Genomic DNA, 27859 nt, shown 5'->3' with positions numbered 1-27859 from the left:
TGGCACATTACCAAAAACCAATGAAAAATCTTTCATTTGTGCACCTGGGGGTGGAAATGCCAATTATTTTATTATTATCTCTCCTTTTAGGAAATATTTAAAATATTAATTATTTATCCTGCATCCTGACCACTTCTCTAACAGGAAAGTAGAAGTATCTTAGGTAAACTAGAGAAAAATCCAAGAGAATGAAAATAAATATTAGGCCAGCATTTGTAGTGGTATAAAATCACCCTTTGATGCTGCTGTCTAGTTTTTTCATTATAAATTTTGGATAAAAAAATATTCCATCTGATCTAGTATATTTGATTCAATTATGAAAGCTTGTGGTAGACATTTTTTTACATTTTTTATAAGCTTATTTGGGAAGAGGAGATTTGATGATGAATGATAGAGCAAGATATGAAACCAACAGTGTGGTTTTGTTTCATGCCGGTTTGTTTGATTAAGGAAGATAAGAGTGGCACTGAAGAAAGTAATATACAGAGGCAAGGCTCCATCTGCAGGAGCCAGCTCTCCTTCATGCACAAACATGGGTTGTCCTCTGAAAATGTATGCATGAATATATGTGTAATCTCAGATTTATTAAATGTTTGTGCTCTTTTAGGCAAAGAAAAAGGGTAAACTGAAACAATCTGTAGACACTAATGGTGGCATCATTTCCCAATGCTGCTGTATTCTTTAGCAGCTTCCCAGAGTTGAACCTAATTTATCCTTATCATGTTACTTCATCCCAAAGAACTAAATATTATTTGCTGCTTACTGAATCAGCTTAGCTGAGTGGCATCTGTTTGTATTTTGCTTCCAACCTAATAGTATACATCATGGTCTAGATGTTTTATGTCCATAATCTCATTACTTACTGTCTTCTTCTTGGAAAGCATTCTAAAGCATTCTTGGAAAGCATTCTAAAGAAAACAATGAAATGGTTTGTGTTGTGGGAAGCATTAGTAGGAAAGAAGGTAGTTCACTTCGCCAGGTTCTATGGAGAAGAGAGTTTTCCTGTTTGTGCCATCAGTAGGAATTATGAGACACTAAAGCTGAGGCAGAAGGATGGATTCTATCTCCATGGCAGGTGATGCACTGACAAGGGAGAAGTCACAACCCAATATTTTAGAATATGTCCCTAATTTCTGTTTCCAATTTTTTCAGTTCAGAAACATTAGACCTCAAAAGTCCCATCTTCTGTAGGTCTGATTGGTTTTGCTCAAGCTTTTTTTGCTGTTTTGGTTTCATTGCAGAGTAGATGATAATGGCTTGAAGAGGAAAACCTGGCTTTCAGAATTAAGGTCTTTAAGAAAATATTTTAATTCTCCATTCCACACGCCATTTAGGTAAAAAAGAAGTTGAAGAAGAAGATTTTTTTTCTTTTACCCAAGAACCCATAAACTGATTTTATGACTTTTGTGCTTGATTTCATACTCATATGGACAATGAGATATATGAAATTTAATGTTAATGGAGACAAGTGATCTCCTTAGTAGAAAAAAATAAATAAAAATTTAAAAATTCAATCTTTCATGAAAATTACACTTTTTACCTCTAACTTGCCTTGTTGGGAAAACTCTCAATTTGTAAGATTTGGATAATAAATAATTATTTAAATTATAAACAAAAATTCATGTTCAGAAAGGTTTTTATCATCTGTGAAATAGTGAAATGGAAAGCTCATCAAGCCAGATAAGCCCCTGACATGTGTTACTATAAATTTAGGGTGTTTGACATTTTAAAAATAGGTTTTTCCATTTTAAAAATGCACATGTTGTTGACAGATTTTTATGTTGATGACTCCGGCATCTGGTGTGAAATGCATTAAATTTTAAACATGTTGGTGCCATCTTAGATGTTGCCTCATTTTAATTAAAAGCCATAATTTAGATGTGCTCAGCTTAATTGAGTGTCATTGCCAATGATAACAGGAGGCTCTGTACTTAGCCCATCACTGAATAATGGTATCTGAAAGACTTATTGCATTAAATAACAATGTAAATGGTTTGTGTTTTCTTCGGCTATTTTTTCCATGCTTCTAAAAGAATGTTGAGTGTTTTCCTCTTGGGTTTCAGCATAGGAAAAACAGGTAGTTGTTTAAGGCAGCAGACTCACAGAGCTGGCAAATTCATGGTCATACTAAGAGGATGATTTTGGTTCTGCCCCTACCCCTGTTCTGTGCTGGTGAGAGTGATCTCATGAGTCACTTACTCTGGGCATGGAGGCAGAGCAAAGGTGCTGGTGGCAGTGCTGCATGGTGAGTGCTGGGGGAGGGCTGCTCCCAGGAGCTGTGTTGGGACACGTCGTTTTTGGCAGTAATGGAACATTAGTGTCTCCGTGACTCATTTGATGACATTGTGGACTCTGCTGATGCCACCATAAATTTTTGTGCCCTGGGGAAGGAGTAGTAAATTTTTTTATTCACATTCTTTAGGTAGCAAAATCTACTTCTGCTTAACCTATCATGTGAAAATGGATAGCTGGGAGAGGATAATCCTTCTGCTAGACTGAAAGCATGTAGAAATCTAATGGGGAGCTGTAATTCTTTTGGAAAGGGCAAGTTGAGGAGAAAACCTCTGCAGTCTTCAAACCAAGTTACTGTCAAGCTGTGTGAGACTGAAATTACAATCCTGTCCTGGTTAGTAGTCTGGCATGGATGCAGAGATCATGTTATGGATAGGGGGGGTTATGGATAGTTCTCCCCTGAGTGATATGTGCTCTGTATAATTTTGGCAGAGGAGCCACACCGTGCTGCGGAACTCCAAGTGTGTGCTGCAGGACTTGTACAGCCAAACTCAGCCCTAAAATAAAAGTAAACAACCCCCTGTCAAATACTGCACTAGTCTCAGCTACTTATTACAAGATGAGACAGTATCTGTGCAGAAATTTTCTCCAGCTTCTCCACACAAATCACCACCTGACCTGCATGCTGTCAATCATAAGGCTTTGTAAAAGGCTCATTTAAGAAATTAGAGCACATCCTTCAAACCAGCTCTTGCATTATTAATGTTAGCTACTTCACAAATAATAGTTATAATACTGCTAATAAATAAATCAGGTAGTCAAACTACTATTACTTATGATATATAACTGAGACTGGATTAACACAGTCATCCTGCTGGCCTTTTGTTCAATGCATCATAAAGACTAATTAATTTGTCTGGATTAATTTTCCTGTGAACTTTAGAAAAGTCATTACATTTTCGGTCTGTTGTTAGTGAATTACCCTTTCCTTTATTTTGCTTCAGCACCATTTCCAAATGACACATCACAAAAACATTCATAAATTTTACAGTTAAAAAGTAGTAATTATGGGTGTTAATTCAAAAAGAAATATAATTTGGAAAGTGCAATGTAATATGGATTTTGTTTACAAATATTTTCATTCCTGTCCTCATGCAGAATCGTAAGTTCCCAGATTCCTAAAAATACTACCTGAGATGGAGTATTTTGAAAAGCTCCTGTCTGCTCTCTGGTGGTCTTGTATGACAATCACACAGTACAGTGCAAAAATATTTGATCATCCACAATTGTACTTAAGGAAGGAGAGATTTCCTCTTTGATTTCATCACTTAGATGGTGAGAGAAATGATTCTTCCTATCAGCTTTGCTTATTTCATGCAACCAATTCTATATTTTTTCTACATACAATATGCAACCATGTATTCTTCTTTTATTATAACCAAAGCTATTGCCAAGATGCATGCAGTAGTACAGTATAAAGAATCTGTCTTCTAGGTTTATTGTGGAACACTGTTAATGTTAGAGCTAACAGCTGTGGACTTCCTTGGAGCTAAATCAGTTACCTTTCTGCATGTAATATAAACTCTCTACTGCCCATTGAACATGGACAGTGATGTCTAAACAATAGAGCGTGTAGGAAATTACACCCACATAAGCGATTAAATACCTTTTCAGCTCTTCTGAACTGCTGTCTCTGATGATTCTGAGCCTGCTATTTCTTCAACTGATATTCCTTTGTAAAGATCTCTAAACTAGTGGTCTCCAAACTTTTTTTTTTTTTTTTTTTTTTTGGTGTGTGTGTGCCTCTGTGTGTGTGATTTATATGCATTTTTTGACTCTCTCTGATCTTGTGCTGGTCCATGTCTAGCCCCAGCATGCAGTGGCCCAGCCTTTTTTTTGACATATCTAAAGAGTGCTCCAGTGGTCAAAGGGAGGGACACTGGCTGTCATGATAAGCAGATAAGTAACTTACAGGAGGTGAGGAATAGTCTTATTGATTAAAACACAACAGGTTAGAATAAACAACATTCCACTGAAAAGGAATTAATCAACTACCTGAAACACAGCATTATTCACCTGATTTTTACATATTCCAAACATGCACAAAATTAAAAAACCCCTTGGAAGATATGAGTGCTTTTCAGAGAACCATGGCTATGTGGAGGGATTATCTGTTTCTTCTAAAATGCCTGCCAGCCCAGCAGCTCCTGTTTGGAATGTTAACACTAAAATAAAGGAGGAAAAAGTAAATATTAAAAACTGACTAAATGATTGCTGTCAGTTAGATGCTTTTGTCTGGTTTTGGTGTCTTCAAACACGGGAAACATGAGCTGCCTCACAGAAGATATATTTATGTACTTCTACATCAGTTCTTTTGGTGGAGAATCTCCAAATCTGAATAGCTGAAGACTGATAGACAAGATGTGTTAAACTATCTGAACAATGGGCTTTGGTTTGAAAGAAGCTTTTTATAGTTGTCATATTTGGAACAGAAATAATTTATTTTAAGGTCCTTATAAATATGTTTAGGAACATTATGATGGTTTGGGTATAAATAATATTGTACAACTTCAATAATTCCTGGACACTTAATATATTTAAATCTTTTTAGTTTTTGATGGTACATCTGTGAAGCATTACAGGATCAAAAGGATGGATGGAAGCTTTTTCCTAACAAGAAGGAAAACTTTTAAAACTTTGAACAAGTTAGTTGACTATTACAGCAAAACCAGTGATGGCCTCTGCGTGTTGCTCGGACAGCCATGCCTGAAGGTAAGGCGTGGATGCTACACGGTGCAAAGTATTTTTTGTGAGCTAACTCATCAGATGTCTCTCAGAAAGTGTTGACCCCATATCTGCTTCTACCATCTCAGAATGTTAATGATCTGCTTGTTTTCAGGAAGTTCTGGGTAGTGTTACAGTTTCATTCTTGAGGTTGACAAATTAATAATAAAGTACCATCCCATTTTGAAAAAAAATCATCAAATGTCTGGGGTGGGGGGGGGTGGGGGAAATATGCCAAATCATGATTTATGAATACCTTTTTATAAATATATATGGAGATGAAATCTCCAACTTCATAACTCTAGCTGTCCATATGTAATTACTGAGACAAAACCACAAGGTTCTGGCAACCCATACGTCATTGTTCAAAAAGCTTGCTAGAGGGGTGATTTCTAATTTTTTGCTTTTAATGGCAGGATATTTTCTTTAACGTAATTCTTATTTCTAACAAAGAGCATCCAGTATGAGGGTTGTATTTTATTTTCTTGGCTCGCTTTATTGCATGGGTATACTCTAAGGAAATGTTATTTGTATCTGTTCCAACTTTACATGAAATAGTCAACAGTGTTTCGTATATGTTGTTGAAATCTCAATTATTGTATATTATTTCTTTTCTTTTATGAGATACAAACTCCTGCTACTTTTGATTTGTCTTACAAAACTGTTGATCAGTGGGAAATAGACCGACGATCTCTGAAATTCGTGAAAAAATTAGGATCTGGTCAGTTTGGTGAAGTATGGGAAGGACTGTGGAATAATACCACCCCTGTGGCAATCAAAACGTTAAAACCAGGTATGTGAATTATTCTTAAATGTTAATGAGCTGTTAGCAAGAGTGCTCCTTGACTTTTTAAATGCTGCAGCAAACAGAGCCTATCTGTATATATGCATTCATTCTTAAAATCCATACACCTAGACATGAAGATTAGTAAAGCTCTAGGTCTAGATAGTCTTTGGTATTTTGAATTAGAATTTTATACAGTTTTCTATTTCTAGATGATCTGAATTAATTCAACATCTGTATCACATAAAACAGCAACCACAAGAGTTGTACCTATTTTTTACAGTATTGTTTGTGTGGAAATGAGCAACTGTAGGTTGAATAATCTGTAGGTGAAGTAATTGATTTACAAGCAGTTTGTCATCTGTAGGGTTTTGCTAGTGATTAGGTTCTATACTGCAGTGATTTCTTTGGTAAGATATAATATTTAGTATGCTAAGTTTGTACTTAAGGAGTGCTTTAATCCTAGTATTGCTTGAATCAATTTTTTTAAAGTTTTTGATACACAACATTTATACCCACAATTTGCATGTAATATAAGATTGTGACTAATACAGCTTTTAGCATTTTTCTTAATTATGTTTCATTAACTTCAAGTAATTTGTGCATTTTCAATTGACAACATAAAATATCTGCCAGCAGATGGCAAGAACCTCATAGATAAGAGAGGCAGCTTGGATGATATACATGTTTTTTAAAAAGAGATAACAACATGAACTGTGGTTAATTGAAAAAGCTTGTGCTGGGCACTAATGAACCTGATTCAGGAAGCAGAACAGATTCAGACCTTTGATTCAATACAACGTCAATATGCTTGAGCACTGTTTGAATGGTCTCCCGAACAGGGAGGAATTTAAGCATATGTTTCAAGGCTCTCTTGTATCAGGATATCTTTTGTGTTTTGGGACATGCAAACTGAAAGAAAATAAGCCCCTTCTTTTTTCTTTTTTTTTTTTCTCTGCTTAACTGAAAATATTAAAACTGTTCAGACTAAAGACCTTCTGTAATTCGTATGAAAGACAATACTTTTTTCAGTGAACAGGTGCATCTCCCTAGTGACTCAGCAAACAGAAAGCAGCTTGAAATCTCTTTTTCACTGGAATAAACATAAGACTCTCTGCAAACTTGTTATCATTTATAGACCAGCACAGTGTAATGGAAGAAACGCCTTCAACTGTGATTCTTTTTGTAGTATCATAGTTCACCTGGGAAAAAGGGCTTGATTAATCAATACTTTTTCTATCTCAGTTTTTTCCACTCTAGTCTGACTCTTGCTAAGGTCAACAGCAGTAGTTTCACTGATTGCATGCTGGGTTGTATTGAGTTAGGGCAGACAGAAGCCCCACCTGGATGCAGCGCTTGGATAGCAGAGAGTTTGTGACCCAGCATGGTGATAAGGAAGCCATGCATCGCACATAGTGTTGCTCAGAATGAAGACTTTGATTCCCAAAGCTGTCTTGATAAATTACGTAGTTAATGTTGAATCTCTTATCACTGTACTTTGTGAACTATCTCATTCTACAAAAATAGTTCAAACGGTCACAAATGTAAGCAATTAACCTTGTAGTATCACTACTCCAGGAAATTATCCTCTTCTATACATTATTTTTCACTATATAGTGAAAGGCATTTGGAGTGCCTTACAGTAATCAGCACACTGGTTTTCCATAGATTATTCTCACTGTTACTCCTGAGGAATAACACTTCACTAATTAAAGACAAACCACAATACCCTCACCATAATCTGAGTAATAAATGTTTACCTTGGTACTAATAAAATTTCAGCAAAGGGTAGGATTGGTAATTTCATTCACCATAACATAAAGTTGATAAATGAATGGAAAATATAATAGTTAATGACTAATCAAGAAATACATTGTGTTGATGACTGAAGCTTCCAATATTCACATAAGCAATGTTTCAGGCTTCAAGTGTAACACACTGTAAAATACGCCTCTCCTGTTGCTTGGCTCAAAGACATAAATCACTTGTCTTTACACTGGGGCAGGAGGGGGTGTATTTTAAACTACGGACTTTCACTAAGCTGTTTTACAGTGTAGACTCTTTGGACAAGCAAGTCATCAGAAAAACAGAGGAGTGTGTTAAACTCAAAGTGATCTGGCAAATATAAGGGGCTGAGATGGAAAGGATTCTGCTAAAAGGGCTTTACCACTAGATAAATTGTGAAATGGAACAATGCTCTTATTACCAAGCAGGAGCAGGTTGATCAAGGGTAATCACATGGTGAGCAATAGAGAAGAGTATAATGCAATCAGAATGTCATAGATTTATAGGCCTTAAGGCCAGAAAGGATTTCTGTTACTATGGGTTTTTCTGTTGAATATTATTTTACAGTGTACATCTGTTCTAGACCATATATAGTCAGAATACTTTGCTGTTATATGCCATTACACATCATCCCTCCGCTGAGATTAGCATTTCTGTTTAATCAAAACACAGCTTGTTCTTGACTACACAATAATGAGAATTCCTCTAGTGCTAAGATGAAAGCAAGAATCTGCACCTACTTTCACATTTAAATTTGCCTGATGTCTTCTCTTTAGAGACATAACCCTTGTTATGTCTTCTTATAATAAAATGAAAGTCTATTTGAATGTATTAATTGTTCTTCCCATTCTGAAGGTAAACACGGGGTGGGTTAAACAATTTTCAGTTGTCTTTAGAAAGGCTAAATGCAGTTTCTTGTTACATAGTGTCCTTCTCATTTCTCAAACATTTTTTTCTGGACTTTAACTAATCTCTAGCTATTGCTACTAAAAGGCTTAAAACCAATGATGCCAATGGCATCCTGGCCTGTATCAGCAATAGTGTGGCCAAGGGGATGTCCCTCTGTGATTGTCCCTCTGTGCTCAGTGTTGGTGAGGCCACACCTCAAATCCTGTGTCCAGAAAAAGAATGCTCCGCACCAAAAGCAAAACACCATAGTCACAAAACCAAAGTCAACAATTTACACACAAGCCACCCCTTGTCCCTCCAGCACAATTACAACAACTTAAATTCCCTGAGATCATTCCACTCTTTGCTCTCAAATATCATTGTCAATGCCTTGCCCATTACCTCTCCTTATTCCTTTTACAATCTGTTGCTCAGTGTGACTGTAAACAGAAAGCAGTAGTAATGTGATGCTTTCATTCAGATAATTCTCTTATTTGTTCACTAGTTCCCTTGTCTCTGCTTTGCAGACATCTGTGACATTTTACCAGCCACAACTATAGCCATGAATGTGTGAATGAAAAAACAAAACTTAAGAACATCTTTGCCTTAAGGAACATCTCTGCCTTTTGAGCTGCTGACCCATAGTTTTCAAAGAGGTGCAGGGATCAGTAGATAGGAAAACAGTCTAGAAACCAGCAGTTGCTATTTCTGGTTTTGGCTCTGCACAGCACTGTCTTGATGCAGGTTCCTGAACATGTCGTTTCACATTTCTGTTTTTATTTTCTCACCGAGACACTGGATTTTTCTATTTAAGTGGAAATCATTGCAGCAGGAATCTGCACTTTGTCCTGTGTTGAGTGTGATGGATTTTCTAGAACCTAGTGTCTGGGCTGGCTTGCTTCTCCAGCTGTCAGCATATGAAGCAGACATCTATCATCACCAATTAATTGTATCTGATAAAGTTCCTTATGCCTGTTGAAGCTGACATATGCATTTGTCATTATCACATTCTAAAGCATCTCCCAAGCTTCTCTCTGCATGGAAACTGTCCAAGCATGATTTTTTTTTTCAGGAGGCTTTTCCAAAATACTGTCTGGGTAGGTACTGTCAGTGGAGTTTTTCATAACATTTTCATTTCTCTAATTTGTCATCTCTTTAATACATATGCAGTGCAAAAAGCTTTGCAGTCAGGGAAGTACCCCTGTTTCCCTGAAAAAAAGGAGATTTTTTTATTCCATTTAATTCAGTATGTGGCCTTACACTGATATGTAAGTTTACTTCTGTATGGTGACAAAGCTGCTTGAGAACATCCAGAAACATATATTATTCATCTGTTAATATGAATAGGCTATTTGAGTTTCTTACATTGCCAAATTCTTAGTTTTTAAATTTTATTTTTTATTACCCATAAAATTCTTCAGACGATCATAGTTATGTGCTTAACGCAGTCTGCACATAAATTAATTTTCTATAAACTTTACTTAGAGAGCTAGGTTCCTCTGAAGTACAAGGGTACATTGAAGCAATTTGGGAAGGTTTATTGAAAAGTTGCAAACAAAGGGTCTTGTGATGGGTTTATCAAATATTTAAGGGCCATTTACATTTAGGCCAGTAGAATCTGGAAAATAACTAACCTTCCTCACTAACTCATTTCCAGGTTTTCAGTGTTTATCTTAGAATGTGAAGCTTTCTTAGGTCTAGAACAAAATATTTTCAAAGAGAAGTTAATCAGAACTAATATATCTGTTTTAAGTCAGCTTAAGTTAGAGGTGATTTCTGGCAAAGCAGCACAACCTAGAACATCTCAAAGAAAGAGATTATGACATTTTGTTCTGAAGAATGACTTTGACATTTAGAAAAACATTGTTCATTCAAAAAACAGATTGTCAAGACCATATTTTCTTCAGGTCCTGATAAATTTACTCCCAAACTGGTATCTTACACAAAAGAAACCTCTTGTTTCAATAAAGGCTTATGTTAACTAATTGCTTTATGACCAAGTCATTTCTACTTACAGTAACCTGCTCTTTATCTTGTGTTTACCACTTACAGGTGAAAATGTATATTTCATTAAAAACATACATATTCAACTACAAGCTAAACCACCCTCAGTTATTTGAAACTCCATTTGGCATGTTTCCTGCCTCAAAGGGATGTACTCTAACTTCTTTGCCACTATTGTGACAGGCTTTATTCAACTAATTTGTAACAAGCATGTTTGGTTGCTTTTAGAGGCAGTTTTTAATTTGCTTATTCAGTTGCTGAAACATAGTCTTAGGTGGAACACTCATAAAGACACTTTTAATTTTTTTTCAGTTGGCATTCAATCTTCTTATGAAGTGCCATGTAAGATCTACAGGGCTGTGGGGGATTGGGGCGCTGTCTGCGACTTGTGCTATTTAAAGATATAAACTAAGTAAAACTGAAGGTTACATATGCTCTGTAAAACATGCAGGAAATACTTATTGATCTTTTTCTGGTTTGTTTTCATTATTGTCACTGCTATTTGCTTTTACAGTGTAGAAAACGATTTGCAGCTATTCAGCTAATGGAATACTTCCTTCTTGATCAATTTATTGAAAGTTGTCATACCTGAAAAACATGTTGCTTGGTTTCAGTTTATTGGGAGAAGTTTATAGCATGATTAAATTGAGAAATTCCTTGTAGGCAAACTTTGATGGTGGGAACAAATCAGACTGTCAAATTCTATGGTGTGAAGAAATCCTGTATAATGATCCATAGAGGGTCCATGATTTCTTAGACCCTAAGTGAGCAAGTAGTTCATCCTTTTTAGGATCAACTTGTCAAATTTTGGCACTGATGCTAAATCCTTAGTCACGCTGATGCATTTGCTTCTGGAGGCAGAATGCTTCATACCATGCAGCTTCTCTGTAGATTTTAGGTTGATTTTTATGACAATGCATGTATCTTGAAACAAGCAAGCAAATGGGGCAAAACTTTAAATCAATATCAAATTAAGTCCAAACCCTATAAAGACAACCCTAGACTTTTAATTAATTTTTTTAAATCTAGAATTGGTGGAAAGTTTGAGAAAATCTGTAATGATTATGCTGTTCTAAACAAGAAAAGGATATAGAGTAAGCATCACAGATATTTTGGGTTTTCTCCCTGTCATAATCTCTGCTTCATCCAGACCAGGTATGATCATTTACTCTTTGTGAAGGCCCCCACTTTCCTCTGACAGTGAGTAAAGAAAATTAGTATAGCTTGTACCTGTTGAGCAGATGTATTATTGGCTGCTTGCCATTTATTGATGGAAATCCAAATACTTTGATCACTCCTCCTAATGACATCCTATAAAGTCTCACCAAATTGGACAATATGGGATTGCCAAGGGAAGTATGAGGAAACGGAAGGGAGTAGTACCTCTTCCTTGTAATGTAATCTTTGCTCTCCCAAGTAGCAATGTCAAGGGGCTCTTTTTTCATAAAGTCTGTGTCAGGAGCATTTCTGAATCATTCCTCTTGTATTGATGTGAGGATAAGAAATCACATATCATTCCTATGTTTTGGGAAATAGGCTGGGGCATTTTTCAGGAGGTGGCATTCAAGGAAGTTGTTGGGTGAACAGGCTGATTTTCTAGTCCTTTTTGAAAAACAGATTATTGGTTGGAATTTTATTGCTGAGCCATTTAACATCCTCCAAGAGTTTCATTTAATTTAAACATCCATGTTTGGAACACAATCAAACTTCTAAATGAACCTTATAGATTATCTAATATTAAAAAAAACAAAACCCCATAAAGACTCTTACTCTTGCAGCCTTGGATTCTCAAATTACTTAGTATGCTTACTGGGTAACATGAGTGTTTTTAAACATGGCATAGAGCAGAATAAGTTGGATAACTAGATATTTTCCTCCCCAATCTTAACTTTAATATTTTCTTAATTAAAGTATTTTGATTTGGGAGGAAGGAAAGTAGTTAAATAATTTCACATTTGCTTGTACAAGCATTTTGAAGGAGATATTATTCACCAGCTTCCTCAAACATCTAACAATACCTGATCACTACTGGATCATTCATCTAGAAAGCTTTGTTTCTTTATTTGTTCATGGTTTCCTAATCAATCCCCTATTCAGGACACATGACCTTTAATCCTACATTTGCCATGACTTTAGCTTTCTGTGCCATTTCTGACTGCTTCTTTGACATGGTTTCTGCATTGGTTCACTACATATATGAATAGAACTAGAGATGTTATGATCTTATGTAACACTTTAAAAGTTGGCATCATTTGCTGTTAAGACACTTTGGTATTTAAGGGATTGTAAAATTAATGTTACATCTGTGCATACATTGGTATTTCTGATAGGGTTGCTATTGCATGATCATTATAAATAGCTATTTGTTTTTGTATATAGAAAATGCACACAATCATCTCTGCATATGCTAAACTGATTTCAGTGCTCTCAGGCTTTAATTGGTGAAGCTGAAAATATAGTGCAACAAATTTTTATTGCAGCACTAGTTTTCTCTCAGAAATTTTATGCTCATTATCTACACACTCTCACCTCTGTTTCTGATCCTTTCATTAACGAGTTGTTTGTTTAAAATGTATCCCTTAACATTCTAGCCTCGTTTTTTTTTCCTGTTTGGGGGAGTACTGGGGGTAGTTGATTTTAGCTTTTGTATTTCTGGTAGCTGGGACACGTATGTTCTCTGTCCCTACACAACTGGCATGTTTCACTCATTAAATGTTTGTTTCAGCTGCGCTGTCTGTTTTCTGTGGGAACTGTGAAGATTTGAGATGTTAATGCACTTTCAAAGACAGAAAACAATATCAGTTACTCCCTTAAGATTGCCGGCAGAAAGGCCTTTAATAACCTCGGTTTTGCTATATGCTGTTGTTTCAGGTTCAATGGATCCAAAAGACTTTCTGAGGGAAGCACAAATAATGAAGAACTTGAGACATCCAAAGCTTATACAGCTTTATGCTGTCTGCACTTTGGAGGACCCAATTTATATTATTACTGAGCTGATGAGATATGGAAGTCTTCTAGAATACCTTAAAAGTAAGCAAATTACTCTAAACTCATTTTAAGGGTGCTGCAGTTTAGTAAATACACTAACATAAAAGATAGGAGTATAACACCCTGGTTTAATGTAAAAGCTGCATTATTTGTCATGTGTGGGGGTGAGAAAAGCAGAAAGGTTTATGAATTTTTGGCAACAAAAATATTTAAAAAGTAGGAAAGAATTACATCCACAGTCCGATTCTTGCCTTATAATGGCCCATATTTTTTAATCCAGTTCTAGGAGTAGATGGGAACATACACAAAGGAATAAAAATATAAGTATCCAGAAGGATAGGTCATCATATTTGACATGAAATAGAAGCACTTCCACAAAATGTACTTAACAGCTTTGAAAACTATTACTAGTCAGGGATAGCTTTTCACTACAAATTTGTCTCTTGCCTATCTCATCAGGGCTTTTATCTCAGTAGCACTTCAAAGTGCTCTTTTGAAGGCAAATAATAATTAAAAATAAAATCGTAGAGCATGGTACAGACTAGCATAATGATTGCACTTTTAAGTTCAGTCCTGTTATTGGGAAATGCTTGATTCTAGTGTTGCTACCCATTTTCAGTTTAGCAGATGTCTGTGAGATGCTAAATGTCTTTAAAGCTGTAATGATTTCTTGAAGACAAAATGTTTGCCACAGTTGTCATGCTGAATTTCTTCTCTGTTTACAGGCCATAAAGCAAAGCCCTGTGTAATACCACAGACAGCATTTACCATGACACAATCCTTCCCCCATGTTCTCTGTGGAACCATTTTTAAATGAGGGTCTGTCCACACACAATTACAGCTAAAGAAATCTCTGACCCAGAGACAGCCCTACTAGGAACTGCCCAGAGTGGGTCTGCCATGACCTTGGGCCAGATCATCCACAGTTTTGTAGGCATTTTCTGGCCAGAGGTAGCAAGGCACAAATTTCCTTCAAATTCTCATCTTTAGTGCCTTTGTGTGCAGATTGCAGCTTATCTGATTGAAAGAGCCTGGCACATCAAGAAATGATTGCTGTGCATGGAAACATTTATTGCACTGGAGAAATAGCTCTGAGAAAGCCAGGATGAGTCACAGCCATTGCAGAGGTGAAAATTGGTCGGTGAGTGTGCATAGAGCAAACATGTCCAGAGCACATCAGTGCTGCAAGCTGTGTGTGGATCAGTTGCCAGCATATGCACAGCACCCTGCTCCTTGCCTAAGTGCTCACTCCTGTAGCTCTTCATCAGAGGCTGTGGAAAGTCAGCTGGTTTCCAGGCAGGCATCAAGATATCCATAAAGATGTCCAGTTGAAACCCAGTGTAGTGGTATCCCTCCTTGTCTGATGACCGATGCACAGGGAAGTGCACAGAACTAGGAGGTGGAGGCAGAGATCCAAGGGTTTTGAAAGATATTGTGGTCAGAGAAAAGTCATTGCTGTCAGTGAGACTAATAAGGAAAGAGATTTGAAGCTTGTATAGAGCTCTGTGACTGGAAGTGGTCTATATCAGCTGGAGTGCACAGCTCCTGGTAAGTTTTCTTGAGATTCAGACTCTGCAGGAAGCAGGAAAATATTTCCAGACGGCTTCTGTCTCTGTGTGCACTATGGGTAAATAAAGCAAACTAGAGTAGAGGAAAGTCCAGAGATATTCTTTGTTCCTATTCCCCTCCTAGAACTGTGTGGTATGCTTTTCCAGCTTTAAAAGTCCCTAATATTTTATTCACAGTTACTATCACATTTCCCCACAATGACAGCTACTTAATAATGATGGACATGGGAATTCCCTGTGCACACTGTAAATGTATTTTGGGAGAGTTCTTGATGAGCACTGCTATGCAGAGTTATTGAGCTGCCACCAGTATGAGAAAAATGCCCCTGAAAACTTTTCTTTGTTATTGGAAGTGAATGAAATTGTCATAAATGTATGAGTGCTTTTATCAATTCTGATGGGCCTGGGGCTTGTTCTGGCAGGTATGCAGTCTTGAAATTCAGTGAATTATTGTGGAGGCAATGCCCTCACTGGAGAAAGTGCTGCTTATTTATTTTTCCTTTTTTTATTGTCAGATATCTGTCAATGAGAATATTTTCCTGTCTTTTCTATACGAGCAATTGTGATAGATTGCTTAGAACAGGGTGCAGACCCCAAGACTTCTTTAATATTTTCTCTAATAAATTTTTCATATGAGGTTGAGGGTTTTGTCAAAAAAATATTCATTAAAAAGGACATGGAGGTGCTACATTTTCTTGATCATTTAAAGAACAATCCATGGGATTATTTATAAATTTATAAATTCAGCACTAGTGCCTGATTTTGAGTGTGGAAGTTATATAAACATATCTATATCTATAGCTAGCTAGCTAGATATAAACTTAGAGCAGCCTTCCAGTACCTAATGGGAGCCTATAAGAGAGCTGGAGAGGGGCTTTTTACAAGGCCAGGTAGTGATAGGGCACGGGGGAATGCCTTTAAACTGAAAGAGGGTAGGTTTACATTAGGTAATTCTTAGAAATGCTTCACTGTGAGGGTGGTGAGGTACTGGGATACTTTGTCCTGAGAAGTTGTGCTTGAACTTGTGTGCTCTGTCGTGCCCAGCCTGGAGTTTTGGAGGTGTAGTCAGAAATCTTTATGAGACAGACATACATGATTTACACCTCAGATCCCAAAGAGACCTGTGATTTCATCCTCTGTTTTCATGCACAAGTTACAGCTCCTGGTCAGCTGAGGCTCTTCATTAAAGCTTTCCCTTCTTTAGCTCCAGAAAAGCTGCAGTGCATAACCAGCTTACAGAGAGATCATCCAAAAAATACTGCATCCGCCAGGGCAACGGTGGCCTCTTCCCCTCCCTCAGCACTCAGGCAGTAGATCAGCCCAGTCTGGTATTCCAAACATGCCCTAATGAAAGAAATGGTCTTTCAGCTTCCAGTCCAGTGTTAGAGGTGGATCTTATCCCTGTCCTTTAGCATGGTGCACCTGAGTGTCTACAGGGAATAAAACAAGGGGGTTTTGCAGCTCTAACTCCTATTCTGCACTGAAGCAGCTCATTAAACGCAAGCCTGATGAGCCAGCCCTTTTTCCTGTGGCATTGCCTTATTTTGTCTCTTGGAGCAAGCTTAAGTCAGGCTGTCCTGGAGCATCAGCAGACCAGTGACAAACCTGTGCTCAGCTTTGTTGGTACACTTACTTGTCTGCTCTCATCAGCAGGTAGTTCACAACACATGCAGATGAAGTCGTGTGAAAGGGAATATTTAAAGCTGACTGACACAGGCTAACTTCCAAAACTTAAGTACTAATACAAGGTGCTTGAAAACATTTAATTATTTTCCAATTAAATAGAACATGAGCACCATTTGTGGATTTATATCTTTGTCTAACAAGATGAATAACAAATGTTGATGCCTGCCAGTTATCAGAACTGAAATCTTCAAAGTGTTGTATTATTTTGTGGGCTGAGTGGATTTTCACACAGCCCAATTTTTGTACCTCTCTCTTAGAAAAGTCCCAGCAGTATGAAACACATTTGTAGGAGAAGAAAAGACATTCTGAGTCAACAACAGAAGTAAATAATCTTAGTGTTGGAGTTTTTAGCCTCAAAAAGAATGTGGAGTAAGATACATAAAGGACAATTTTTTTTCCTAATTATGTCAGAGCATCCAGATGGGCAGGAAATTCAAGGCCTGGAGATTGCAGAATACATTAGTAAATAATGGTATTTCACACTCTTCACAAGGTGGGATGACATAAAATTAAAAAAAAAAGGCATCAAATAAAATGCCAGAACGGGAAGAGGTTATTTAAAACAATCCTAAGACACACTATCACTGCAAATCCATTAAAAATAAGTGAGACAAAACTGCCAGCTACAAATGTTTCATTTCTCTAACACAGAGGCAGTAAGTAAAAGTCACCAAGCTGAAGACAAAGAACTGCCAATAAGCCTAGCAGCAAGGATTCAGCTTTTTGATATTAAGGTTCTGAAACAAAGTTGAAATTGTTTTGAGTGTTAGAGGCTACAGAGGTAGAAAGCCATGCTTCAGTGCTGCAGCATTTGAGATGGGGTGAAGTGGTCCTGGAATGTAATACTGATTTGGTTTACAATCAATTACCTCCTGGTTTAAATTCTTTGCATTGAGGAGGTTGGTTAGCTGTCCCCAAAATGCCACAAAGGCCCTGAATTTGTACTCTAATGTGTTATACCCCAATGAATTTTTTTTTTGTTTTGTTTTGTTTTGTTTCCTGTCTTACAATTTTTGGCTGCAGTTTTTTATGGCCTGAGACTATCCTTCATTTGTAGAGGCTAGTTCTCATCTCAAAGTTCTTCTACTGCATTGTTTGAGCAATTATCTTTGATTGCCAAATCTCACTTTCTGGAATTTGCTTATCTTAGTGGGGTGGGAATGACATGACATTTCTTCAAAAAGTTCTACTGGAGAAGGAGGCAGCTTGAAAGCATCTCAAGGAGTCCTACTCTTGAGTAGCGACAACAGAGATAACATCGTGAAGGAGTCAAGCAGACTGGAAAGTGAAAAAGGGTCATACTTGATAGCAGATGGTATTTTTCCTAGTCAGACTCATTGGAGAACAGGGAACAAGTATAATTTTGTGCTTTTCCATCTTTAGTGAGCTGTGGCTACAGCCACTAGGTACTGACATTAACTCTTACAGTTCGGAACAGTTTTATGAACCTGTCAGAAAGATTCATACTATGTTACTATCAGTAGATAAAAGATTTTCTCTTTGGACTGTGTCAGCAGCTCCTTCCTGGTCTAGATTAACTCCTGCATGTAGTATCTATTCTTTAGGTGAAGATGGGACAAGCGTTGTTACTCAGTTATTGGGAAATATGTGATGTCATTCAGTAATCCCTGTCATTTGGCTGGGCTGTTACTTTATTGTATTGTATGATTTGGTTTATTTGTGTCAGCTTTTTGAACCAGGCAGTTTTTCAGTTATTTATGTCTGAAATCAGTATCTTGTTGTTCTTATGTTGTTCTTGTCATGTCCTTTTTTAACAGAAGATGGAGGCTCTCAAATCTCCTTGACACATCAAATAGACATGGCTGCTCAGGTGGCTTCTGGGATGGCATACCTTGAATCTCAGAATTATATCCATCGGGATCTGGCAGCCAGGAATGTTCTTGTTGGTGAACACAATGTTTACAAAGTGGCAGACTTTGGACTTGCAAGAGTTTTTAGGGTAGGTCATGAGAGGGTTAATTGTCCCTGCTTTTAACTCTGGAGAACAAGGTGGAAGAGGCCAACTAAAGAATGAATTGTAGCCCTGAATTGATGATTAAGACAAAGGAAAGCCCAGGGAGAAAAGGACCTATAACATGTTCACTTGTATCTTCTACCTGCATTATCCCATGCAAGGTCAGAAGTTGTCCTGTGCCTTTGTGTCAATCTGAAAAATCTTGGTGTCTGCTTCCCACCCAGCCACCCAGGAAGGATCCTGGCAACCAATACCCTTTCCTGGACAAGCTTTATCCACAGTGTTTGCAACATGGAGAGGAATGATGGAAAGATTGTACACCTGGGCCTGTAAGGGAAGGCATATAAAAATGTATTGACGTATATTCTCTCCTTGTTCACTTCCCCACTGCTTCCATGGTGCTTGTGATCGCAGATAGTAATCATAAAAGGAGCTTATTCCTCTCCACAGCTAACAGCAAAGTGTGTAAAGTGAGCTCTCAGAGCTTTAAATCTGATGCAGTTGCAAATTCTTTGCCACTGCACCGTTTTGATTTTTTTCTCTAGTCCTTGAAGGCAGAGAATGCCCAGGGTCACTGGCCAAAGTATCCCTGTGAAAGAGCTGTGGTTTAGAAATGAGATTTCCTACCTCTGAAAATTATTTAATCAGTGTTGAAAAGATTTATTTTGCCATATTTTATGGATTTCAATATGAAATCCATAATCTCTGAGTCTGTGTTTGTTTGGGTTTTATTATTTATTTATGTTTTTGCACTGAGAAGGAAAAACAGAGAAAAAAGTCTTCTGCTTCTAATTTTGTTTTTCCATTCAAACAGCAGAAATTGAAGTTCATATCAGAATTTGATTTATTACATACTGAAGTATAGAATAATGGCTTAACAAAGGCATCAAGGGACTTTGAAAATTCTTTTAATTTTATTTTGATTGTTCTAAACATGCATAAGTTCATATTAAAAGTTCTTTAACATAAAAAATACATCTTTTAAAATGAACAATGCTCATAATGGATATGTTTCTTGTTTCTAAAGATTAGTGTTATGGTCAAGATGCCGACTGTATAAGTATAGAGATATAAATCAATAACAACCAGTATTTTCTGGTTGTTATTGAGCATTGCAGCTGGGAAACATACATTCTGTAAACAATCAAAAAAGTAAAATCTGGTACGCGTATGTCTGGATTTGCATGTGAAAAACTTGACTGAGGCTTTAGGTGTGACGTGTACACTAAATTATGTGTAGGAATTAAAGAGAGAAGAAATGTTCACAACATTTAGATGTCTGTGCGATAAACCTTTAAGGACATGATTCTACAAATTTGCAACTCAACAATTTTTTTGTGTCTTTCACCTACAGTTTACCTTAATTAGCTCACTGGAAACTAATATGATAATTTGAATCAGTCAGAGTTTATTCTTTCTTCCCCAAAAACCTGCTTAAGCAACTGTTATCAAAGTCAATGGCCCTTCAACACCACAATAAATCACAGAAGAAAGGTTCTGAAATTCATTAGCTCTTGCTCTTGCCTTCTCTCTTTACTGTAGACCAGACGTGGAGACATTTGGTCTCTAGTGTCAGCAGGATGCTTACACTGCCACTCCTGACAGACTTTTGAAATCTTGCATGCCGGGTCCAGAATTCACAGCAGCAAGTCATAATTAATCAGGAGCCACTCCAATGTTGTGTGCTTGCCTGAAATGATAAATGCTTTAGAAAAGCCTCTGATGAAGCTTCCACGCTTTTCAACTGCAAAGCTGAATCCAATGGTAGGCTTCAGAAAATGGGCACTCGTGAAAAACAAGAGTTTGGTTAAAAGATAAGATTAAGGGCATGCTGAGCTTAGTCAGATGCTTAAGTGCTTTGCTGAAGCAGATCTGAAACCAGGCTTGTTTTGCTTTACCCATGATAGGTAGAAAATGAAAAGATATATGAAGCTAGGACAGAAACAAAACTCCCAGTGAAATGGACAGCCCCGGAGGCAATCCGCTACAACAGATTCAGCATTAAATCAGATGTCTGGTCCTTTGGGATACTTCTGTTTGAAATAATCACCTATGGGCAGATGCCTTATCATGGTAAGTACTTTTACCTAGAGAATGATGTCTATTTTTTTTCTTGGTTTCAGAATAATACAAAAAAAAAAAAAAAAAAGAAGGTTGAATGCCTGTACTGTGGACATGTTAAAGGGTTAAAATTTTAAAGAGAGGAAGAAGGTTGTTCAGATGAGGTCCATTTAGTGGGGCAGACCTTCTGGCTTCCCCAGGCCTCCTGGCAGCTTTGCAAAGGCTGTGGTTAGCACACATTCAAGCTTCCTCTTAATGGAGTCAATCTGCACTGCACAGGCACCTAAGCCAGCTGGCTATTTTCCTCCATCATCAGATCAAATATGCCAATTCTTGGAATGTGAAAAAGGGAAGAAATAAAGGAAGGGTTTTTTGTTCCCCAACCTGTCCTTTTTGAATTTTTTTTTTTTACTATATCTCATGGAAGAATAGATTTTGTGTGAAGCACTGAACAAGCACTTCAGAAAGGTGTCTGAAAAATAAATCAGGGTGCTTTTACCCCCCTCCCTCGTGTATGATTCTTGCAGTGAAAAGTCTTCATAAAGGAAAGGATCACAAGAATTAAATAATTAAAAAATAAAATGTCACCAACCTCAAAAGTAAATATAGTAGTCTGAGAGCAGCTACTATTTCTAGTACTGAGAGAAATGCTCAAGGAACTGTGGCTCCAATAACACAAGATATCAGTAAGATGATTGACTGTGACTCATTTTGTGCTGGTGAGTAGAACACAAGGGAAGAACTAAAGCAAAAAAAAAAGTTATGTTGTGCCTGTACAGGCCTGAGGGGTGGTGCATTTGCCATAAACTACATTTCACAGGGTCCCAAACTGATATTTTCTGTAAAAGGAAAAATTGATTTTGCTTTTTGATTCCCACCCTCAACTCCTATGAAATTGTTCTGAAGAAAAAAAAGCAAAACAAAATGTCTTGAAGTCTTATATAAACTATAGTTGTGTACATATGGACACACACACACATAAATAAATAATTTTAGTATAAAAAATATGTAACACCTTGGCTCTGGATATTGTCTGAAAACCCTTTCAGTATTACACCTTTGCAAAGGCATAGTTTATCTATATCTTGAAAGTAGAAAATGTCATTTTACTATTTGCTTACTTGGTGTTACTTTCAGGAGCTTGTTTTCAGTAATCAGTTAGAAGAGTTTATGTTGATTTGTGGTGGCAGTGGATAATGTGCAGAGGAAACACCATCAGAGATCTAGGGAAAAGAAGTTAACAATTCAAGATTTAATTTAACAAGTAAAAAATTGGAAGAGAACAGGACAATAGTCTTAGTATATTCTTAGTATATAATGGTATAGCAAAGATAGGTGAATGGTTTCTTCTCCATAACTGGCCATGATGGAGCAGGGAGGATGCCATTGCCCAGCTGCCCTCGAGAAAACAGGGCTGACTATAGGAAAACATTTCTAAATGTGAGTAAAATTCAACAGCAGGTCAGATATTCTTAGGACATTTTGTAGTCACTGAGACTAGAGGCATTTAGGAACTGAAATGCCAATCAGAATTTCAGAAAAATTTTGACAAACCCAAACGGTGGAAGGAAAGCCTCACATGCAGACAAACCTATTTGCGATGCCTTGCAGCTGGCACAGTCAGGTTGAGGTGGTTGGGAAATGTTGGAGGTGGTTTTTAATTGCTGCTGAACATTAAGAGATGAGGCCCTGTCCCTGGAATCGTTCAAGGCCAGGCTGGAAGGGCTTTGAGCAACCTGGTCTAGTGGAAGGTGTCCCTGCTCATGGCAGGGGTTTTGAACTTGGTGATCTTTAGGGTCCTTCCCAACCCAAACCATTCTGTGGTGATTCTGTGCTTATGAGAGAGGAACACATGGCACCTGGAAGCAGATCCTGAGTAGCCTGATGAACTCATTTTGGCTTGCAGGTATGCCAGGACACCAGGTGATCCAGCTGCTGGACAATGGGTACAGACTTCCTCAGCCAGAGACGTGCCCAGCGCCTCTCTACAGGATGATGGAGCAGTGCTGGAGCACAGAGCCCGATGAGAGGCCCACCTTTGAGTCTCTCAGTGACCAGCTGGAGAACTATTTTGACAATGAGCTCTATTCCTTTGCCTAGGCCCAGGCCATGGGACATGAACCCTCAGGATGCTCCTGAAGGACATGTCCTAGCCAACATGGCTAACAGAGGCTGTGGAGTCAGCCTAACCCCAGGTGTGGGGTTATTTGGGGGTGCTGAAGAATCCTGGTACACTTCATCCCCTCCCTGATCTTCAAAGACTCCTAAACTTTTTGCTGCTGGCAAGTGTTTTGCAAGACAAAGCATCAGGAAGCTGGAGGGTGGGTGTTTCTAGAAAATAGTCTTCTATTTATTTTAAAATGACATGTTGCAAGAACAAACAATTGAAACTAGTCTAGCTAAGTAACTATTTAAGCTTTTTGTAATTTCTTTATTGGAATAATTATTTACTGTTAGACTTTTCATTCCTATCAGTTTGTTCTCAGGAAGGAATGTGATGGCTTTACACAGCAGGATCTGTGCTCCCAGAGTCAATTAATTGTAAAAAATAATAAAAGTAATCCTGTGACTGATGGCTCTGATTTGTCAGAATCCAAATTAATTGCCTTGCTTAAAATTGAAATACATGTGCTTTTGCTATATGTGAAAATAATGGGAGATATTCATGGGAGAAAAAGAATTGTTTCGTAGATGCACAGTCTGATCTTTTTTATATTTTGTCTACTGTACTCATTTTACAAGAATAAACACAATTATTATTTTGAATTATTATTAGAAGCTGTTTGTTCTTGAGATTATTAAATATCAATGAGTTATTGTTGAACTGCGAGGGCTTATTTTATGGTTCTTAATTTTAGGGATATTGGAGGAAAAGATATTTTAACATGAACTGAAGACTCTCTCAGTGTTTTAGAGTGACAGCCTTTTCAATCCTGCTTTCCCAAATCACAAACCCTCTCCAACAGGGCATGCCTAGGTATTTTGCAGAGTAACTAGCAATCCTTTCTTCTACCTTCTTCAGGTTCAACTTTATTTCAGGAGATTAGATGATCCATTTTATTTTGTTCCATGGAGAAATGGAGCCCAGGTGCTTCTTCTAGCAATCTATATAGCTAGCTATAGATGTTAATTTTTTTTGTGCCCTGTCCCTAACTACAATATCAGTTCTGCTAAAATCTGGTATCACTATGAAAGTTTTATTTTCTCAGTTGTGAGGCTTACAGAACCAAGTTTTAATTATTTACTTATGATTCATCAGTTAATTATTTACAACATAATTCAGGAATTACGTGCTGTATTGTGTTAACATAGTGGGAGGTCAGTACAAGTGTGCTACCATTTTCCTCTAATATCAGTAAGATCCATTACTGGATCTGGGTGGCTTTTATTACATCTTTTCCATATGATTATCTTCACTTTATATTTCAAATCTATTCATCTTGTTTGCTTGCCTTGCTTCTAATTTTTAATTTCCTTTCCCCCTCTTCTGCCTTTGGAAGGTAGCACACTGCTCATTTCTTTCATACACACTTTTTAAGTACTCATTATTCAAAAACCCTGTCCTTATTTATAATTTTTCTCCTCTTTCTGTCTCACTAAAGTGGCTTTCCAGCACTGTGTCTATGTTCAACTTAATTTTCTGTGCAGTGTTTCTCTCTACTAACCCTCTTTATACTAATTAAATTTGTAAAGCATAATACAGCTATAATTAATTAGCTGTCATAGCATCCATGTGATTTTTGGAAAGTAATCATCCACTCTGAAAGAAGAAGAGGTTGAATGGCTTTGCCAAACCCATCTGATAAGAATTGGCATGGAAGGACCTGGGAGATTCCCAGGCAAAGTCTCCGGCTGTCCTCCATCCATGCTTGTTTTAAGACTTGTGCTAGCTTCTGGCTCATGGCCTCAACAAGATGTTATTTATGATTATCAAACTTCCATCAATCCATGCATCTCTTGTCCAGCTAGGAGCTGTGTTTAACACTGTTACAGTATGAGGTTAACCAATCCCCCAGAGTGGGTTTATGTAATAATAAGAATGCTGTTATGTGGAAAGATCTCTGCATCAAACTTGTGATCTTCGTGTTCAAGCAGTATTTCTAACATGATTTTTCAGCCTTATGACATTAAGAATGTTGCAAATAAAAGCTGAGCTTGTCCCCCCCAAAAAAACCCACCAAAAAAACCACCAGCACCACCAACAAAAAAACACCAAATAAAACCTACCCAACAAACTAAACCCCAAAACTGCTGCTAAAAGATCAGCATAGATATGTGCATTTCACAGGAGACAAGCTGCCAGAAAAAAAATAAATTGACAGCTGGGAAATAGGAAAGATTTCAGAATTCCAAATGACACTATTTTGGTCGAAGCTGCTCTGTGCTGGCCTCTGCCCTTGGGTGGAAGTCAACAGGATATTGCAGAACTCCACTGAAGCGACATCAGTAATTCTGAAGAAATCCAACCTGTACCATGGGATTCTGAAACCAACATTAAAGGAGTAGAAAGTCTGTTGGTCCAGCTAAACTGACTTTGTCTCCTTAATTTCTCCTATAGTCAAAGGAGAGAGGTGCTCCTTGAAATGATGAATCAGTGCCCCAAAACTTCATTTTTCCTCTGAAGCACCCTTGGCAAGGTTCTCCGTTGTTGCTGCTGTGAAGGAATCTGGCAGAGATGAGAACCTTTGCTGGGGAGGGTGTGTAATAATCCACCTGCTGCAAACCGAAATCAGCTCTTTCAAGCTCCCTCTACCAAGTGTGGCCTCAGGAGCCACCTTAGGCTGAAAGGAGCAGAAGCTGCAAGTGAGCTGCACCCTGCTGAGCTGTGTGAGGAGCAGGCACCTGCATCTGATGGCCTCCAGGTGATGCAGCCTGGCACACTGGGCTGCTGCTGGCAGGCACCTTGCCCTGCTGTTGCATCCTGCCACTCTTTCTCTTCTTTCTCTTTGCGTGCTTGCACAGCCACAGCTGCTTAATGGAGTTTGGTTCTGCCAGCTGCCTCTCCTACATGCTGGCCCAGGGTGGGAGACCTGCAGTGCTGTCTGAAAAGCAGCAGGTAAGTTCACTTCGGTGTGTCTCATTATAGGCACTACAACAAATAAATTAATTTTGCGTTCATTTTTGAGGCAGCCTGTGCATGTCTGGCCTCCCCAAAATGTACTGTAGGTGAAAAGGTGTGGTGAATCTTTGACTTCCAAGCCTGAGCTCTGTTTCCATCTCACTGCTATGTGTCCTGAGACCAGTGCACTTTCCTTTCACAGCAAATTGAAAAGCAAGGAAAAGCAGGAAAGTAAGCTGTTCATTTTCCTCTTGCTCTAATTACACTAAATCTGGTGCCTGGTAGAGTTCCTTTGTCACTATGAACAATCCAGTGGAGGCCAAGCTTGGGAACCACAGGTACTGGCCTGAGATCCATTGTTTTCTTTTTCTGGCTTAATCCATGCACTTGCATTCACTCCCTCATTTTGCCTGTCTGGAAACTGCTGCCATGCAAGGTAAATACTGCCACTCTAATATGAGGTCTAAGTTTGGATTTTTGTTTTTCCTTGGGCTAGCAGGGGAACAAAGGAGACAAAATCACTAAATGCAACAGAATCAGTAAAGCTCTGGAAATAAAAAGTAATATGGAAAATTAATAATTGGTTTTCAGCTCTTTCCATATTTTTGCAGTTGAATGGATCCATTATTAAGAAAGACTGGAGGAAGAAGGTAGCAAAGAGCGATAAACCTTCACAGAGTTCAATTTGCTTACAGGCAATGCAACAAGCAAAACTGTACCTTTTCAAGCCCATTTCCATTTTATAATAATTTTATTTATGTGACAGATAACAATTACAGTCAGAAGTCTTTTCTATGGCTTGTTTTAAATTAAACCTCAAGGTTATCATTCCCAGTTATAGTGCACAGCAAGATAGGTTTAACAGATCTCATTCTATTCTTGAGGCCTTTTATGTTCAAGGCTCTGCTAGAACTGTCTATTGCACTTGTTTTTACCTGATGGATCATGGAGGGAAAATAATGGATTCAGTTATGAGAAACAGTAATAGATTTTTTTTGAACTGACATAAATTTCTATGTTTAGATAGAATAAAAGGATCAGGAAGAGATAAGTTGAATTTTCTACAATAGACTGGTTCTTGTGAAATTCACTTCACATAAATTGTACTGAGATGTCTTTTATGTAATGTTTTATTTATGTAATTCAGTTATTCTTTGACAACTAAATCATTTTATGTGGTTTTACAAATGATAACTTAAAAATGTCCAGCCATAAAGAAAGAACCTTTATTTTTCTTAAACTCTCCATTCCTCAGAAAGTTATGGAACAATGCAATTGAGAAATAAGTATTAGAGAGTCCCTGGTGTTTGTTTTTTACTTCTGTTGGAGAACTCATTTCACTTAATCTGCACTCAACAACATATGAAGGGGTATTAAACATGATAGGGTAACAGGGAACCTTCTGTCTCTCATACTGCTTTCTTTTACTGTCCATTGTATGCCATACTTGCTCTCCAAATCACTTGACTATGAGCATAAATTTTCTTTGTGTATTTTTGTAACTTGCAGCAAACATGGAACTGAACCAGTCGAGTACATTATCTTGTGGTGGTTCAGACTCAACAAATTATCAGCACAGAGAAATGGAGCACATGACTTATTCAAGTGATTGCTCCTTGTGCTCTCTCTGCCACATGCTTCTGTTTCATGACTTTAAAAATTGCTGTAGCAACACCTCCACTCTGTGCCCCCCAGCCATTGTAACTGGTCAGCTGCTTGTAGTGTATAGATCTTGGAGCAAATAAAATGCTGCATGTAGGAGCTGCTCCACTGTACTTGAAGGGGTATAAGTGTCTGGTATATTTTTATGGAAAGCTGTGTGGCTTTCATTCTGTTCCAACATGATCTGGGCCAGCGTGTGCCTCAGCCACTGCTGCAGAAGTTTGCTCAGATGCTTGAACAAAATACTGAACTGGGGTCTATGAAAAAAGACTCAATTCTATCCACGCTTACTATTAGCAGGTCCATGTAATTTATTTTTTAGTCTCAGGCTTCTCAGGAAAGACTAATGCAAAAGAAAAAAAAAAATCAATGGCATGAATGAG

General features: G+C 37.7%; 1 protein-coding gene across 2 annotated transcripts in view; it reads left to right on the top strand.

The window, feature by feature from the left end:
• The window catches only part of FRK (fyn related Src family tyrosine kinase), a 48606-nt gene extending 25000 nt beyond the window's left edge, over positions 1–23606 (top strand). Inside the window, exons 3-8 of one of the 2 annotated variants that reach the window (XM_038133096.1) lie at positions 4844–5004; positions 5689–5809; positions 13349–13507; positions 18498–18679; positions 20602–20767; positions 22662–23606. In XM_038133096.1, coding sequence (XP_037989024.1) covers positions 4844–5004; positions 5689–5809; positions 13349–13507; positions 18498–18679; positions 20602–20767; positions 22662–22855 — 983 coding nt within the window. In that variant the 3' untranslated portion in view covers positions 22856–23606. Of the gene's footprint in view, positions 1–4843; positions 5005–5640; positions 5810–13348; positions 13508–18497; positions 18680–20601; positions 20768–22661 lie in introns of both variants that reach the window. The other variant, XM_038133094.1, reaches the window with a different exon arrangement.
• Positions 23607–27859: the final 4253 nt, after the last annotated feature.

This window comes from Motacilla alba, chromosome 3 (assembly GCF_015832195.1).
Source record: "Motacilla alba alba isolate MOTALB_02 chromosome 3, Motacilla_alba_V1.0_pri, whole genome shotgun sequence".
NCBI lineage: Eukaryota > Metazoa > Chordata > Aves > Passeriformes > Motacillidae > Motacilla > Motacilla alba.
The sequence above is the reverse complement of the archived record's forward strand: the minus strand, read 5'-3'. Positions and strand labels throughout refer to the sequence as shown.